The 19,902-nt window shown below is 39.4% G+C and overlaps 1 protein-coding gene across 1 annotated transcript in view; it reads right to left on the minus strand.

Annotated features, from left to right (window-relative positions):
• Nucleotides 1-348: 348 nt before the first annotated feature.
• Nucleotides 349-19,902, minus strand: part of LOC121869269 (general transcription factor II-I repeat domain-containing protein 2-like) — a 30,638-nt gene continuing 11,084 nt past the window's right edge. The window contains exons 2-3 of the mRNA XM_042370515.1: nt 5,305-5,445; nt 349-399 (exon numbers count right to left, since the gene is read on the minus strand). Of these exons, the coding sequence (XP_042226449.1) occupies nt 349-399; nt 5,305-5,445 (192 nt within the window). The remainder of the gene's footprint in view (nt 400-5,304; nt 5,446-19,902) is intronic.

The raw sequence follows: 19,902 nt of genomic DNA on the forward strand, positions 1-19,902 counted from the left end.
CCCGCCGGTGGGTCGTTTAACGATCCAGATGGTCGTTAGAGAACAAAGAATGCTGGTTACAATACAAAATAAAGAAATAAGATGGGCTTGAACAAATAATGACAGTTAAAACCTTAACAGCACAGGGTAAGGTGACTAGAATATATAATAGTAAATTTAACACATCATTACAGGAAGCTTGGTGGAAAAATCGCAAAAAATTTGTGGAGTGGAACAAACCTGGTCCCATGTCGATGGTTTCTTTAGGAAGGCATTAATTAACAATTTCATTTACGATGGAAAAAGATGCAAGTCTATGGACTTGGCTCACCCTAATTAACCATGCAAGTCTATGGACTTGGCGCACCCTCATTCGCTGTAAGCTGTCAGCCGGACAGCGAACATGGCACGAAGGGCCCACTGTTATACAATACAATACAATGTAATACAATACAATACAATACAATGTAATACAATACAAAACAAAACAGTACAGTACAGTACAATACAGTACAATACCATACAATACCATTCAATACCATACCATACAATACCATTCAATACCATACCATACAATACAATACACAACGAACTATAAATATTTGTAAGAATAAAACATAATTATATAGACACGTAAGACTCACAACTTGATAAGATATCCGTAAGACATTAGTTATTGGAAATGTGATTAAATGTTTTGTTATTAATCCAGTGTGAAATGTATCGGTATTGGTGGTACAATCCTAATGGTCTCTAATCCTGTTGATTAGGTGAGGTTAATCTAGGTTTATTGAGATTAAAGATAAGGTTTGGGGTTTATTCTACCTGTGATAGTCTCAGGTACGACCCTTATTGTAAAAATCACGACCATGATTATAACAACCAGGACCATGATTATAACAACCACGACCATGATTATAACAAACACGACCATGATTATAACAAACACGACCATGATTATAACAACCAGGACCATGATTATAACAACCAGGACCATGATTATAACAACCAGAACCATGATTATAACAATCACGACCATGATTATAACAAACAGGACCATGATTATAACAACCAGGCTATAATTATAACAATCACGACCATGATTATAACAACCACGACCATGATTATAACAACCACAACCATGATTATAGCAACCATGACTATGATTATAACAACCACGACCATAATTATAATAACCACGAGCATGATTATGACAACCACGATCATGATAATAACATCCACGACCAAGATTATATTATATATATATATATATATATATATATATATATATATATATATATATATATATATATATATATATATATATATATATATATATATATATATATATACAATAACCACAAGGAAAAGAAAGAAAACACAGAGATTCCAAGCGCATCATTATGATTCATTTGTTCATTTGAGGGATAACAAGCATTGCATTGACTGGGATAATGCCTCCTCAATATTACCATGTAATTCAATTGATAGTAGGAACATCATAGAATCTAGTCTTTATTAAACATACCAAGCATTCACTATGAATTTGGGTAACGGCATGTACAAGCTGGACAATTTTGTAATTAAGAGATTTGGATCAGGTGAGAAGGCCTGGTCGCCGACCATCTGACCTGACCAGCAACCGTTGTGTGCTATTAAAGATTAGTAGGGTCATTACCTAATACCTGACCATTGTGGACCTGGTTCACCCTCCTCTGTATATATACACCTTGATTTGTATTACTCTCTCTAGTCTGTACTCACTGAAGATGGAATTACACACTTGGAACTGTTTTTCTTTTATCCAGCATAATACCTGAATCACGCGCACCTACAGTGATTTACTTGCATATATATAATGCAAATAAATCACTAGTCTTATCTAAAAAAAAGAAAAACATAAGTTATTTACAAGCACTTGAACTAGTTTTTCTTTTTCTACATGACAATTTATCAGCATATATATATATATATATATATATATATATATATATATATATATATATATATATATATATATATATATATATATAACCAGTCCAAATTTATTGGACTTTATTTTCTCCCTTGACTTGGGATTAAAAGATTATAGAATGGTAATAACAGTGGGCCTTATGTGAGAAATCCTAAACCAGCAAAAACACTTAAATTTACTAACAAAATGAATTGTCCGTGACCAGTGGAAGGATAGCGTCTGTGACTGGGATGAATAGAGACACACTGTAAAATTTAGACACTTATATTCACCTACAAACACAATCAAATAATGGTACACCAATATGTGCACCTCTTAACGAACTTAAACACTACTCTGGGGGAAAAATATACATGATTTTGAAATTATTAGAAACTCCGGCAAAAATAAATTTAAAGCATTAAGAAATGTTGCACACATGAAACAGGCCTTAAGGGTTTTCACAGAATAATATCCTCCACTCTTGGGAAGTGGTATAAAAATAAAATTATTAATTCCACCATGAATAGGCCTAAAGCACTCAATATAATTATGTTAAACCAACAGATGCAGGCCGGGGTTTCAACAAAATAATATCTACTGAGAAAATGGTATAAAAAATAGAAATTAATAACTCTACAATGAATAGGCTCTAAAGGGCACTCAACAAAATTATATCAGCACTGAGAAAATGGTATTAAAAAATAAAGAAATTAATAACTCTACAATGAATGATAGACTCAATATAATTATGTTACACCAACAGATACACACACCTCCTAACCTAACTACTCTGAGAGACAAAGGTTATATCTGAGATTGAAACTATAAAGAAATATTAAATGCACACAGCATACATTAGTAACTGAAAAATAGTATTAACTACAGACAAAAATATTGTATTATAAAAGACGTTACTGAGTCCAATACCCGTGAACCATCATCCCTAACCTCACACACAGATTCCACCTGCACTCTGTAGTCGTTTAAGGACAACCAACAGGCACCCGTAGTTGAAGGCCCAAATCAGCCTTTCTCCACCTTGGAAAGTGTACCTCTAAACTCCACTGACTCTTGGCCCCAGTGTGCGACCCTGTATCACTCAGCTAGCTTCACACCCCAGTCCATCCATGAAGCGGAAGGGAGTGAGCCAATCAGATTGTACAGTTGAGAGAAGCTTTAGCTTCCCGTTAGCAAGGGTTTCACTAAGCTGCTTGAGACATGTGGTATTGTGAAGCCAAGGTGAAAGGCTGATGCCAACGATCGTCCGTCGTCAGCTGGGCACCCAGACGGCTAGATTCACTCAAGAGATGCTGATACCCAGCTAAACAGTGACAGGCCTACACTGGTTGGTCCAATGGCGACAATCCCACCCTCAATCATCAGCAGCAGTCTCAAACGGCAGTCAATCTCTCCAGTCAATTTCTCTCAGTCAGTGGGTTCTGACGGAAACCCTGAAATGAACTCACTGTTAGGTCTTGTTAACTTTATCACTGCCATCTAAACCCTGTCTGAGATCGAATAGAGACTTACTTGTTATACTGCAATAGTGCAGCACAGGTGACTAGGCCACGTGACTATTTCTGTGACGCAGCGGACCCAGGGACGTCTTGCTGGACCATGCTTCCAGTGACTGAGGACCAGCCAGCGTCGCCTCTCTCCAAGGCATATAGCTTAGGCCTACGTGACATATTTTCCGCCAACTAATAACTCCTTGGAACCCGTAACATTATTCAGACTGATAAATCATAATAATTCCACATTCAATAATAGTCCTTAACACATTTAATATCATATAGGCCTAGTTCACAACCTCTCTCCACTATGGAGGGGCGCCTCTCTTCCCTCAGACGACCTTGAACTCAGTATCGCCAATGGCGCGGCATTTGAAATTACTCTTAAATTTCTGAATATTACATATATATATATATATATATATATATATATATATATATATATATATATATATATATATATATATATATATATATATATATACACTAAGAATACCCTCCCACACTGAATAGCCCTCCCGGCGGCTCTTTCAGCATAGGCCGCAATGAGACGCCACCCACTCGGGAGCTCCACATTTTAGTTTTGCCATTAGCAGCAAGTATGTTACAGATTTTTTTGCCAGTTCCCACTCTGGAGCATCCAACATAGAACTATCCATGAGAGAAGCAAGGAAACACCAGGTTTAGGCCAACTACCTTTAGGGAATGTCCCTGGCTTTTGTAGATGGCCATGGCAAAGTTCACTTTAACCGGGAACTGAAGTCGCGTGAAATCAAATGGCAGGTCAGTGATGATGAGAGGTATCCTTGGTATAATCTCGTCCTCTCCTTTAGCTTTTCCTGTCACTATTGTAGCTTCCAGTACGTGTGGCATCATGTTCTTCACCACCAATCTTGTGCCATTGCAGAGGATTGGTGGTTCAATTCTTAAGAGCATTATAGGAGTTCCAATCTTGAAAAGAGGTGAGGTGGTGAGGGAGCATTCCATCGGGCTCCAAAGAATTAAGGAATTCTGCAGGGTACTGGTTTCTTGGTCCTGGTCGATTACTGTATCAACAAATTTGAATGAGAGGAGTCTCACTGCCTGGAAGCTGTCTGAGTAAAGTCATGTTGATTTCAGCCACTGTTTCGCTTCTTTAATTTTCCAGAACTGCACGTTCACACAGCCACTTGATGATCCTTTACAGGTAATTGGATAATGTTTGGGTAGACCGTGTTAGTGAGCTCAGTTGAGGACTTTACAACATTTCCACATCTTTGAGGAATGATTATTTGTCCTTCTGAATTAGGGACGGTTTCCATTCCCAATCTGTAGTGGAAGGTTTGCAAACCATCCAGCATCCTGAGCTCGCCCCAGCAGATGTACTGTCATGTTTGTGGATAGGGTGAGTGTCTGAACACTTCTCTAGAGGTATGATGCCTTGAGGCACACATTCCAGTTCATTAGCTGGAGTGCTTCCCGAGGAATGACAGTGAGTCTGGCGAAAGTCTCAGCAATGACCATTGTAATGCCACCCATGAGCTGGTCATTTTCTCGTATGTCTTGCAAGGGTCCTCTTCACTGCTTCAAACTAACTTGTGAGACATAGTGCATTCATCTCAGACTATGAGGCTGCATTTTTCTAAGAGTTTTGTCTTTGCCAGTCCTTTTTGATGTTGCACACTGGATTATCATTGAGCGAGGTTGAGAGGCAGTTTAAAAGTTGAGTGTACAGTACGTCCTTCTTCTAGTAGTGTTGCAGCAATGCCTGAGGATGCTGCAGCAAGGCAATTTTTCCCCTGATGACGTACTTTGTGGCAACAGAAGGTTGATCAAGAATGTTTTCCTGTCCCGCCAGGTGCATCAGAAAGATCATACCTCCTGCTCCGCTTGTCGCTTGCAAGATCTATTCATGAGCATCACCAGGTGAGGCTCATTTTCTTCAACAAAATTCACCAGGAGCTTCAACTGGTAGTCAGTCTCTCTGAGCAAGTCCTGTTTGCAGCTACTGGTTCTTCTCTGTTTAGGGGAAGGCAATCCAAAATCCAGTCAGGTTTTTCTGCAGCTCCATCACTTTGTCTTCCAGTATGATCAGAGCCCTGTTGAACATGTCATCCATTAACTCAATCTCTTGACCAGGATGTTCTCTTCTTGTGATGAAGCAGATCCTCTGAAGACTTTCTTGGTGGTTTTTCAGAGTTGGCTTGGGAGTTTAGGGGAAAGGGAATCTGCATGTAGCAATCCTTGATGGCAAACAGGTTCCTCATTCTCTTTGGCGATTGAGTAACTGTTGCCTCTTCTAATAATGTCATTCCGACCATCTCATCTTCCAATGACCAATTAGATTGCACGCTTCTGATAGTTCTGCAGACTTGTCCATTCACTGTCTTGAGTGCTGCATATGATGTTGGGCCACGATTGTGGAGCAAAGAAGTAGTCTCAAACAATAGCATTCAAAGTTGTTGGGGTGAACCGTGTAGACACGTCCCAAAGCATTGCCTGACTTTATCCTGGATATCCTTCAACATCGGATCCTTGACTCTTCTCTGGAACTTTTCATTGAAACTGCCATATATGTAGAACTTTAGGTACGTCAAAAATACAGGAGTATTTGAGCAAGCTCATCTTCCTGTGAAAGCTTAAGGAATGCAGTGAGGAGTCGTATCAGCAGGATTTGCCATTTGATTTGTAGAACTCTTCATAGAAGTATACTCTTTGTCCATTTTCAGGTGAACAGCCAGATGAACTACTATTGGACATAGTTCGTGTATAGGAAAACTAAAATTCTCCATTGGGCTTCATTGCTGCATATAAAACGGCCCTGCTGGAAACTGTGTCACTTAACATGATTTCCATCCTTTTTCCACAAAGATCAGCTTGATCCAGATTCTTTGTTGACGTATCTGCAAACATACTTGATGAAGGAACGACTGAATTACAGACTCCATTGATGTGCGCATTAAATGCTTAACTCAAAAGAGGATTGTAGGGACCACCCATATAACATAAAACAACATCTCATCACTACATATAACACCACCATCATCACTACATATAACACCATCCATCATCACTACATATAACACCACCCATCATCACTACATAACATCATCCATCATCGCTACATATAACTTCATCCATCACCACTACATATAACACCATCCATCATCACTACTACATATAACACCACCCATCATCACTACATATAACAACATCCATCATCACCCATATAACATCGTCCATCATCACTACTATATATATATATATATATATATATATATATATATATATATTCATTTTCATTAGCCCACTAAATCACGCGCGGACTTCATACAATCAACACTCAACCTGCCAGGATTCGAACCCACGGCCCACGAGCCCATGACTGTGACCGGGGAACGCTTACCTCTGACCACCAGGATACTAAAAGAAACTTGTATTTCTGTTATATTTCACTACAAAGCCTGTTCAACGAGCTTATGCAGGTTGTGAACCTCTATTAGGGATTCATCAGTATCACGTAAGCGCATGTGGTCAGAGTAACGTTTACTAAATATATATATATATATATATATATATATATATATATATATATATATATATATATATATATATATATATATTACATGTAAATCCACAATGAAAAACGTGGATAAGATAAATCTTGATAAAATCACACGGGGAAAATGGAAACAACGGAGTACCTTAGCTGTCTTTTATATATATATATATATATATATATATATATATATATATATATATATATATATATATATATATATATATATATATATATATATATATATATATATATATATATATATATATATATATGTATATATATATATATATATATATATATTTATAAATATGTATATATATGTAGGCTATATATATAAATATATATATACCCTGTGAGTGGGCAACGCAGTGAGTCTTCATACAGTGAGTGAGGTGATAAATAGTCCTATACATGGACCCACTTCCAAAATTTTTGGTTATCAAACGGGAAATTGGTGACTCAGACTCTGATAGCCAGTCATCTAATAATTCACAGGAACTAGTGGCAACTCATAGTGAGGAAGAATTACCACAAATTTGCCAAATAGATTTAACACCTACCGACTCTTTAGCTAGCTGTGAAAATTTCATTGATTCTCAGTTGGAGGATTTACACAGTAGACAATTAAGGTCAGGTAACATTTACCCATTGCCTTCACCTGTTTCTAAAGCTAGTTCTTTAACTAACACAACGAAAATGGCAACAGGTGGTTCTACTAACCCACTGACTACATCGGTCGGTCAAACGGTGAGGCTACTTTTAAATAACATTAAGGTACAATAGTTTACTGCCGAGGATCCTGATTATACTAGTTTAGCATTTTTGCGTAAATACGAAGATGTAATGAAAAATAACGATGTCACCAATGACGTAGATAAAATTTCATACGTCCGAAACCTTATGAAAACCGGTAGTCGGGAAGCTAGAGGTATCTATGCTTCAGTCATTGACGAAGAAACGGATGATTATCAAACATTTAGGAAGGAATTCATTTCCTTTTTTGGATCGGGCACCAAAGGAGGTCCACTTACTTGGATTTTTAAGATGGCAGAGAGGACAGGTGACACTCTGCTCACACACGAAGCACAAGAAGCCCAAATTTGTGCGGGACTCACTAAGATAGATCTCAGATCTTACATGGACTCCTCAGATTGGTTCGATAAAAATGACAACTTGTCTAAAGTAAATTTCTACAGGATTATTGAATTCCATCAGTTTTTCTTGTCACCAAATGAACCCTTACGCACGAAAGCCCAAAAGAAAGTTTAAAAAATTGACTAAACTTGTAGATTATGTAGAAGAAATTGCGAAACCCAAGGAAAATGTTCCTAGGGTGATGTCAGTGGCACCAGTCGCCAGCTTCAAGGAACAACCACAGTCTGTCATGGGAACCAAACACAAAAATATACCTTTTCGCAAAGTCTGCAAACGTAAGGTACATTCCACAGAAAAATTATGGTTTGCAGGACAAGCAGAGAAGTCCCCAGCCAACCAGAGGCAGGATCGAAGGAAAGAATCCTCGCAGGACCTTAAAATTTCAGATAGCCCTGCTAAACCAAAAACTCCAAAGGGACATTACACAGTATATAAAATGTCTCCAAACACTAAAGTATAGTACATCAGTCTCCATACCACAACACAGAAGATTGTAGAAATGTACAGCGTATGAGGCAAGAAATGGAAAATCGACGGGAGACAACATTCACTTTCACTTGTGGTCTCCCCAGCCAGGCTATGACCAGGGACAACTTAATTAAAGCTCAGAAAGAGGATAATTCACTTACCAAATTTCATCAAATAACAGTACCCAAGTCAGACATTGTTTAAGTCCCTTGTTTTTACCATCAAGATGATGTCTTAATGAGAAAATATCGTCCAAGATACTTAAAAGGATGATGACTCCTGTGCTGAAGCCCATCAAATAGCGGTAACCTATTCTGTTAGAGTACAGTTCATAGAACTGGCGCATGATGCCTTAAATGGTCACTTAGGGATATGTAAAACTTATAACAAAGTTAGTCAGGAATTTTCTGGCCAGGTATGAAGAAACAAGTGGCTAACTTCATCACCATATGTCATTCTTGCCAACCACTTGGGAAGCCCAATCAGGTTATTCCTCCCGCTCCACTTAACCCTATTCCTGTTAAGAAGGAACCTTTTAACAAAATTCTGATAGATTGTGTGGGCCTACTTCCAAACACCAAGAAAGATAACCAATATTTGTTGACTATAATGTGCCCTACAATTAGGTATTCTGAGGCATTCCCAGTAAAAAATATTAGAGCTAAAACCATTGCTGATATTTTTTTTTTTTACACAAGTAGGTATCCCCAAGGAAATTCAATCTGACCAAGGATCTAATTTTACAAGTGACCTTTTCTCCAAAGTGTTATCGGAGTTAGGCATTACACAAAATTTGTCATCGGCATATCATCCCCAGTCACAATGTTCCCTAGAAAGATACTATCAAACAGTAAAATCCATGCTTAGCAGATTTTGTTTTGACACAAAAGCTGATTTGGACGAAGGAATTCATTTCATGCGCTTTGCAATTGGAAAATGCCGACAAGAATCACTTGGATTATCACCTTTTAAAATGTTGTATAGTCGTCAAGTAATAGGACCTCTTAAAGTCACAAAAGAACAATGGTTTAGTCAAGTTGCAGAGATTCCTAATCAGACTGTTGGTCAATATCTTGAGAATCTTTAATCCGAATTAGGTAAATTAAGGAAAATTGCACGAGATAAGTTAATGAAATTTCAAAGTAAGATGAAGAGTATTTATGATCGAAAGGCTAAGATCCGTAAATTCAATTCTGGAGATGAAGTATTGCAGTATTTGCCTATTCCAGGTTCACCCCTCAAATGTAAATACATAGGCCCTTACAAAGTATCTCGTCAATCAAATAAAGTAAACTCCGTTGCTCTAACTCCTGACCGTAGAAAGGATTTTCAATTAGTACAGTGCATCTTAACTTAATGAAATTGTATCGCAGAAGGAATCCTCAGAGTGACTCGGGTGAGAGACTTGTCCTCGCCAACCAGGCGTTATCTGCTGAGGACATAGATTTAGTTGGGGAGGATAGTCCAATTGTAGAAAGCAGGAAAGAAAACTCTTATATAATAAACAACATTAAAGAATACTTACCAAACTTAACTGGTCAAGAGCAGGAGGATACTATTAAAATTCTACAAGGTAACTTGGGCGGATGCAGGGATGGTCCTGGTAGATGTCATAATGTTCTCCATGATATTGAACACAATCCTAACGCCACTCCTATACAACAGAATCCTTACCGACTTAGTCCAGAGAAGAAGGTTAAGATGAGGGAGGAAGTTGACTACTTGTTGAAGCAGGATCTGGTGGTCCCCAGCTCCTCGCTATGGGCTTCTCCTTCCCTACTGGTCCCAAAGGAGAGGTGGGACAAGGTTTTGTACAGACTCGTAAATTAAATTCATTAACACTGCCTGACTCTTATCTTCTCCCATTAATTGACGATCTTGTTGATACCGTAGGTATGTTACTAAGATTGACCTACAGAAAGGATACTATCAGATTGGATTAACAGAGAGGGCTAAATTAATGTCAGCCTTCTGTACGCCATTTGGACACTTTCAGTTTGAAATTATGCCTTTTGAGACGGCTAACGCTCCTGCCACATTTTAACGCTATCTAAATAACATAATAGAAAGTTTCGATGGCAATTATTCATACCTGGATGCTTTGGTAGTTATTTCAGATAGTGGGATGTTCACATCGCCCGTCTTCGAGCTCTCCTACAGCGCTTGGACGAGGCAGGCCTGACTATCAACCTGGCGAAGTCCAAATTCGGGCAGGCCACCATCACATACCTTGGACACATCGTGAGTAAAGGACGATGTCGACCGAAAACTGCCAACGTCGATGCCATCCTCAACTTTGCAGTACCTACAACCCGCAAGTCCCTTATGAGATTCCTTGGAATGGCGGGGTATTATAGGAGGTACTAAAAGAATTTCGCATCTGTAGTTGCTCCGCTGACGTCTCTTACCAGTGAAATCAAGCTTGCCAAGAAGCCTTTAACCAACTAAAGAAGTTGCTAGCAAGTGATCCTGTTCTTAAGTCTCCAGATTTCAATAAGCCCTTTACACTTCAAGTGGACGCAGCAGGTGAGGGGTTAGGTGCCGTCCTTCTACAACTGGATGATTCCGATGGGATACTTCATCCAGCCTGTTATTTCTCGACTAAGCTAAAACCTCACCAATGCAACTATAAAACAGTTGAAAAAGAAGGATTCACCCTGGTGTCTGCCCTTAAGAAGTTTGAGTCTTATCTCCAACATCCTACTCATGATGCTCAGGTCTTTACAGACCATAATCCACTCTCCTTCATCGAAAAGGCATGACAAATTAATCACCGTATTCTGCGATGGACCCTCCTAATCCATCCTTTTCGTATCAAGGTCAACCACATCAAAGGAGAAAACAATGATCTTAGCAGATACGTTATCCCAGGAAGCAGACCGACCTCCTCGTTTTGCACTGCACTTGTGACACCTTCTACTTGTCGTCTGCTCATCTCCCTCTAAGACTACGATGGACTTTGAGGCGGAGGTGTAACATAGAAGGGTCACACTTCCATGTACACTCGGAAACCATATTCTCTAGCCCACCTGGGTCGGTGCTGGAGGTTAGTACAGTGTCCTTTCCGGACGGGGGCCCACTCTAACTATCACGAGGCAACACAAGCACGAAGAACACAGTCATAGTATGGCTGTATAGATGATATTATGTATAAATATTGTATATGGCATTTTATACTCTGCATTATCTTCATTATATATGAACACGAAGAAAAAATTACCATAGGTTGTAGTTACGAAAGTATGAATGGAAATAAACACTTCCAAACCACCCAGTGAATCAATATGTCGTTTACAGCGCTTGTGGCCAGACCACGATGATTCCACCACATCCCATCTATATCTTTTATTTCCCATCATTCGCGTAACTATATGAAAAATCGTGTTTAATTTAGCTAAATATTTCAAAAACCTTAAATTACATGTGGAGCAGTCACTCCTCATTTAACACACTTATAGTGTAATACCATCCCACCTGGGCACATGGAGGCCCACGGTAACTCTCACGGGGCAACATCCTTGTATTTGTTGAGAAGAGTTATATATATATATATATATATATATATATATATATATATATATATATATATATATATATATATATATATATATATATATATATATATATATTGTTACGAACCCCTCCACCAATTGTCATGATCTACCTACCCAGCACTACGAACCACGCCATCTATTGTCCTGATCGACCTACCCAGCACCACGAGCAACGCCATCTAGGGACGAGACACGAGTATGACTCGTCTTAGTTACCACTCCGGGGTTTCCCTTCTCCATATCCTGGTTGTTGCGTCACCTCCTCAAAGTCTTCTTTGTCAGCTCCAATTCGAGGAGAGAGCACTACACTCTGGGAAGTGACCACAGGATCACCAATCCTGGAAACCTACGGCACAGTGACTACCTACCGTCTTCTACTATACTCAGCCTTGCTCGTCAGCCATCTCAGCTCCTCACTTAAGTATTTGTAATCTTGTATTGCCTCCCCCCACGTCCTTAGCTAAAATTGTTTATATTGCTTCATTATGTATATACCTTTGTATGTTTAAGGTTAAAACATAGTTAGGGGTAATTTATAGGAAGCTGAATAATTTGTTAAAGATTTATAGTGCTGACCTTTTACAACTCACATCGCTTGTCTACCTTTATAGTCCGTTGTCTTTTGTTTTGTTTTTTGTTGCACTGTTGGGATCTGGGTGGGCAATATAACTATATTCTAAATCTAACTCGTAACAATGGCGACCAACGGACTCGACCTTCGTGCCTATTCCTTCCCCCACTTGTTACTCATTGTTAATTATTCCTCCCAGTCATACCCTGCAATTGTACTCTGATTGGTTAAAGTTCCTTCATATGTGTGTGCATATTGGTGATATCATGCAGTAGAGTGACAGACGGCAAGATATATTAGGTTTAAGTGTCATAAAGGCTTACCTGTTGTACACGTGGCGGCGGTCATTAATAATAGAGATAACCTTATCAGTGTAGAAGAATCGGATCCTGTTTAATGCACGTGCCCTCACTCCAAGTGGGCTGTTTCGCAGTCACTAGTTTGGGGTGAAGTGATGTCTTGGGACGCCTCTACCAAGGACCCATAATTATAAGCCTCATTTATTGTTCTTCTCATTATCTCATTCAGGGTCAATCTGCAAACTCAGGGTTAATCCGGATCTTTATATAGAAATGCCATCATGCCTTCTCTTTCAAAGTAACTCAAGATTTAATCGGATCTTTATATTAATAAATATCGCCTTCTCTCAAATTATCACGAGGTTGTTAATCCGGATCTTTATATTAATGCCGTATCATTGCTTCCTTTAAAGTCTCTTATCCCTTATCTGGGATATTCTCAGAAGAACAATATTCACCAAGTAATAATTTCCCTGGGTGGTATAACTTGGGTAGTCTCGGGACTTTCTGGATTTATCACTGCGTGATATTTTCTAGGGCGTCACTTATCTTATCTTTGATCATTAATTTATTTATCTATTTTTCTTAACAATGGCCACCTCAGGTTTTTGATCTCAAGTTTATTGAAAATCTTCATTAATGAAATCGTGTTAATATCTGAAGAAAGAATGGAAAGAAAATAGCCTTCTATTACAATGTCCCATTTTCACAGCAACTGACTGAAATGTTAAAAAAATCATGTGATTGAAGTGTTGAACATAGAAGTTTTAAAAAATCCACTGGTGACAGATTAACACTTATGTCAAAAACTAGCCACTATCCTACCCCTCCTCTCCTCGGTGCCTCAGGTCAGCCCTCAGAAAACACAACAGAATGGAGCAGCAGCAAAACTAGAACAGAGCTGGGTTCAGTTCCAAAATCAAAATGAAAGAACTCCCGAGGTTAGAACGGGCGAGTTGAACCAAAGTTGGAGCAAAAGTTGGAGCATGAGGTCAGGTACAGGCAAGTTAGACATGAGGAAAGGGATGGAACAGGCAGGATTGGAGCAGGAGATTTAGACTGGAAAAAGAACTTCTGAGTGTGAGGAGATAGAAGTCACCTTAGCATCGGGTTTAAATCCAAAAAGTGGCGTTAAAGAAACCTTTTAACTTTAGCCCTGCTACAAGCTAACCCTTGTTCCCGGGTTTTGATGGATCGTATGGACGGGTCATTTAGGACTTTTGAAATGTAGGAGAATAGGTAGCCCAAGGACCAGTGGGTGTCGGTGTTGGTTCTAAATTATGGTAGGCTCATAGGTTTATAACTGTTTTAGACCAGACTGATGATTATGATAATGTAAAATATCCTCCTCTTATGCTATCGTCAGATGGATACCGGCAGAAGTTTCGTAAACTAACCAAGCCATTTTACACCTTTGTTGGGTTTGTAAAAAGAAAAGCAGTTTTTTAAGAAGTGGTTAGAGAACAGGGCCTCCATTTTACAGGATTTTATTCAAATTTGGCAGTCCTGGAGGTGGAGAAACAAAGATACCATTCACATCTTGACATGTGGAGAGACGTGGAAGGTTGTTGGGGCGTGCTGCTGGGCTGGCTGATACTGATGCGCGCTTTGTTGAATTGGAGTCACTGGGCGAAGTAAAAGAGACGTGGTACATCCCGGCATGTTAGGTCTCCTCTGTTGGTAACCTTGGAACGTGGTGTGAGGCTGGGTCGGTCCCACCTACACAGTGCAGCCAGGACTTTCTTGTTCTTCTGTAAATCCAGGCTACTTTGATCGGTCTTGTAAACACCCAAAGTGTCCAATTGCTAAAAAGTAGTTCCTGGATCCCCAAATCAAATAATGTAACCACCAATGTGAAAGGCTATCAGGATCTCTTCTCTTCATTCACCTATGAGGAAAAATTTCCAATCATAGAGGTCTCGTTCTTTCCTTTCGTATACTACATTGATACGGGCGCAGCACAATCTATCCTCTGTTCAACGTCATTTCTGATATATCTACTGCATTTACTGTAGGTCGTTGTTCAGATCTCTCATCCCATTCTTCTTCCTATCCTTTAGCTAAAGTGCACCTCCAATGTCCCTTGATTTTGGGAAGTGCAAATAGCCGTAGGAAAAAAGACCAATGCCTGTGGCGACATTCATTTATTATTGAGTAAGCCAACTTGGTAGAATCTAGTGGTTCTTATAAAGACAGTCAGCTCTCCTGCCTGTCAACTCCACCCACTGACCTTAAAAGCTTCCAATATTCCTCATCTTTTCCATCTTGCCTTGTCACCAGTCTGGGGGTGTGCGAAATGGGCCCTGCTTCATCTAAATACCAATATCTTCCACCCACAGAGAATCTGTTACAATAAGACCATTATTAAGGATAGGCTCATTGTAACAACCTGATCCATCTTTGTTCTTAGGTGATGAAAGGGCTCAGTGTGGACCATTGTACATCTTCGACACCACCCCACCGTCCCAAGGTTGCTTGGAACGGTTCCATCAAACTTTTTCAAGTCAATGCTAATAAGCTATCTCCCTCCAAGCTACTCTAGTCCATACTCACAAGTCATGAAAGATTTAAAAACTGTTGCAGTAATCTCAAAACTTTACCATTCCAGGCAGTCAGAGGAAGACATCCCAGGGCTATAAGCCAACCTGTATTACATACGGTTTTGTCAGGGCCAGACCAGGAACAGATTGACATGGATCTATTAGAAATTTAGACTTCCCTCTACCTAAAAAGCACAACAGTCACATACTCAACTTAGCAGATGGTATTGCTGTTCTGAATCCATCTCAAGCCAAAAGGTCACTAAGTTATTATCAACATTTCCTAAAAGTCACGTCAGACCTCCAGGGTTTTTGCAATATCTTAAACTTGTGATGTTAAGCTAATCTCGAGTGATGTACCTTATTAGGCAATCCAACCTATCGTAAATCCACAAAAAAAGAGGGTGTAGAAAAAGGTGGACTTGTGTTAAAAACGCGCTTAGCTGGAGCGATACCCTCCCCCTGGGCTTCTGTACCTTCTCATTCCAAACCGATAGCACTTTCGTTTCTGCTGCCGTTATCGTAAGTGAACCAGGTCGCATCTGAGGCACCCTACTGCTTACCTTTGATTAGAAGATATAATAGACAGCGCAGGCTGTGCAAAATTTATCATTACCGTGGACTTATTGAAAGGATATTATCAAGTGGGACTTCTGGATGGGGCAAAAATAATCTCGGCATTTATAACTCCATTTGGATATTTTTTTCAATATTTGGTTATGGCGTTTGGCTTTTCTAATGCTCCGGCCACATTCCAGACGGCCATCAATTTCCTAATTCAGGACCTAGGTGGGACGTTCGCCTACCTGGATGACCTGGTGGTGGTGTCGGACGGCTGGGACGAACATCTGGTGCGTTTGGAGATACTGTTCGCACGACTGCAAGAGACTGGATTCACCATAAACCTGGCTAAATCTGCTTTTGGCCGGGCCTCGGTTACTTACCTGGGACATATCGTTGGGCATGGTATGGTGAGACCCAAGGACGCAAACGTTAAAGCCATCTTGTCCTTCCCCACTCCAAGGACGAGGAAGGAACTCGTGCGCTTCCTGGGGATGTGCGGCTACTACCATCGGTTCTGCAGTAACTTCTCCAGCGTGGCCGGACCCCTCACAGACCTTACCAGTTCTGCGGTCCCTTACATCTGGAACCAGAAGTGCGACCAGTCTTTCCACCGCCTCAAAGCCTTCCTTGCCTCTACGCCTGTAGTCCACCCCCCTGACTACACCTTGCCCTTCCATCTGCAAATCGACGCTAGCGGTGTCGGAGTGGGGGGCTGTGCTCCTACAACCCGACCCAACCACTGATGTCCTTCACCCTGTGGCATACTACTCCGCCAAGTTGAAAAAACATCAGACCAACTACTCGACCATAGAGAAGGAGGCCCTGGCTCTGGTGTTGGCAATAAAGAAGTTTGAATGTTACCTCCAGTCTTGCCCACAAACAACCCTAGTGTTCACCGACCATAACCCACTCACGTTCATCCAAACCAACAAGACCTCCAACCAGCGAATCCTCCGCTGGTCTCTCCTCACCCAGCCCTATAATCTACAAGTCCGGCACATAAAGTGGGTGGACAACCTGATTGCGGACTCCTTATCCCGAGCTCCAGTGGAAATGCAGTAGCTACTCTCCAGACGCACCAGGTGATCACCTCCTTCGCGCCCGCGCTATGGATGTCTTTGGAGGGGGGGTGTGTTACGAACCCCTCCGCCAATTGTCATGATCTACCTACCCAGCACTACGAACCACGCCATCTATTGTCCTGATCTACCTACCCAGCACCACGAGCAACGCCATCTAGGGACGAGACACGAGTATGACTCGTCTTAGTTACCACTCCGGGGTTTCCCTTCTCCATATCCTGGTTGTTGCGTCACTTCCTCCAAGTCTTCTTTGTCAGCTCGAGTTCGAGGAGAGAGCACTACACTCTGGGAAGTGACCACAGGATCATCTATCCTCTAAACCTACGGCACAGTGACTACCTACCGTCTTCTACAATACTCAGCCTTACTCGTCAGCCATCTCAGCTCCTCACTTAAGTATTTGTAATCTTGTATTGCCTCCCCCACGTCCACTTGCTTCAAAATTGTTTATGTTGTATTAATATGTATATACCGTTAATGTTTAGGTTAAGTATGGTTAAGGGTAATTTATAGGAAGCTGAATATTTTGTTAAGGGATTTATGGTACTTTATTTTACACAGCGAAAACTCGCATCCTTTGTCTACCCTTTTATAGTCCGATTGTCTTTGTTTTTTGTTTTTTTGTTACCTGTTGGGATCTGGGTAGACGTATAACTATATTCTAAATCCCCAACTCGTAACAATATATATATATATATATATATATATATATATATATATATATATATATATATATATATATATATATATATATATATATATATATATATATATATATATATATATATATATATATATATATTAGGGTGGTCCAAAATATCACATATTTGTATACGTTTTCTCCACAAGGTTTATTTTTGTCCATTAGGTACAAAATGCATCCCAGAAAAAAATTGGATCATTTAAAGCATATTTAGAGGTCAATCCAATGTCCTCTTTTTTTTCCATTTAGTACGTAATAAGGATTTTTCGGGGCTAGATAAACACATTATAAACACATTGTCTTTATTCAGCAAAATACAATTATAAGTTTTACAAATTACAAACTAAATAACTCTAGAACACCAATACACATTCTTTATTTGTATCCCTTCATCATAGCAGCTTTGCTTGCCGTTGGTAACTTCTTGCGATGAGTTGCAACAACCTGTAAAAGGTACTGCTTTTGGTCCTCATTTTGCGTTATAGACTCATTATAACGCTCTATGAGAGCAATTGCCCTCTCTGCGCTGTCATTCACCACCTTCATATTTATCGCACGATCTCTCATTGTGATAAACACTTCATCGTCTTTCCATGTTTTGGGATCCTTACTCAAGAACAGTTGTGCTCTTTCTTTGCCATCTAGTGTAAGAACATCAAAAATATCTAATGTACGCTCAGTAACAAATGAGGCCACATTATTGATAGGAGTTTCATCAGATAGGACAATACGCCTTGAAAAGTCCTGTTTCTTTGGGCACTGGAAGTTTTGTACCATATTCTTCTTGGTTTCAGTATCGATCCTGTCATCAAATAAGCTTAGACCGATAAGATGTTCTGATAGATACCAGAGATGTCGGCTAATTGCTGCTTGTGCTGCGTGTGCAACTTTCTCATGAGGATATTCCTTTAAAACCTTCATTAGCTGCAAATCATTGAATGGAGCTCGAACAGCCATTGGTGCTTCAAGCCAGAATCTCACATACATTATGCTCACAAACAAAGCCAGTTGTGTGATATTGTTTTCTTCCCGTGTTGATAATGTGAATTGATGTTTGAACAGATAGATTTTGAGAGCATAGATTCCTTTTGCCATCCATCTTGCATGGTGTGTAGGACCAGGAACTCGAAAGGAAACCTTACTACTTGGCAGTCCACCAAGAAACAAAAGAGCTAGTTCTAGAAACTCCCTATAATCATCTCGTGGCTGATTATCCTGCAGGGCTACTGGCAAATATACTATTTAGATTGATAATGAAATAATTGTAGAACTGATGAGATATAAATGAAATAAGTAACTTCATCTGATTAATGGTAACCCTTGTCTGTGTTTCCTGTTTCAACCTGTCATTGTCAGTCCCTATGACTCAATACTTGACTCTTTGCCCTTTCCAAATAGGCTATATACATTGAAATATACCCAATATAATGTGTTGTGTATATTAAGACTATCATGCGGACAAGAAAATTCAGTCCTACACTACAAGTATAATATGCAAAATGGATTGACCTCTAAATGTTAATGAATATGGATAAAATTTTACAGACCTTATCTATGAACCAAATGGACAATTTTAAGGCAATATATTACTACTTATATATATATATATATATATATTTTTTTTCTTACGCTGTCTCTTAATTTACTTTAATATCCAGGTTCTACGCGTATCCAAAAAAAAAGTGAAGTAAATCAAAAGGGAATAAAAATAAAGTAAACCTTTAAGAATTAATTAAATTAAATATTAACACAATAAAGAGCCTTTTAGCTGTCACAACAAATTGATTCACCATCGAAACCTTTAAGACATAAATGATACTAAAACATCGAAACAGGATTATGTTAACACTGCATAAACATATAAAATAACTAAAACTAAAATTAACTATCGTGAAACAACACTGAATTACTTAAATGTAACTAAGCAAGCACTGATGGACACATAAGAGACATGAATACATGAATAGGTACTCACATA

This window comes from Homarus americanus, unplaced genomic scaffold, assembly GCF_018991925.1.
Source record: "Homarus americanus isolate GMGI-L3 unplaced genomic scaffold, GMGI_Hamer_2.0 scaffold36734, whole genome shotgun sequence".
NCBI classification, from domain to species: domain Eukaryota; kingdom Metazoa; phylum Arthropoda; class Malacostraca; order Decapoda; family Nephropidae; genus Homarus; species Homarus americanus.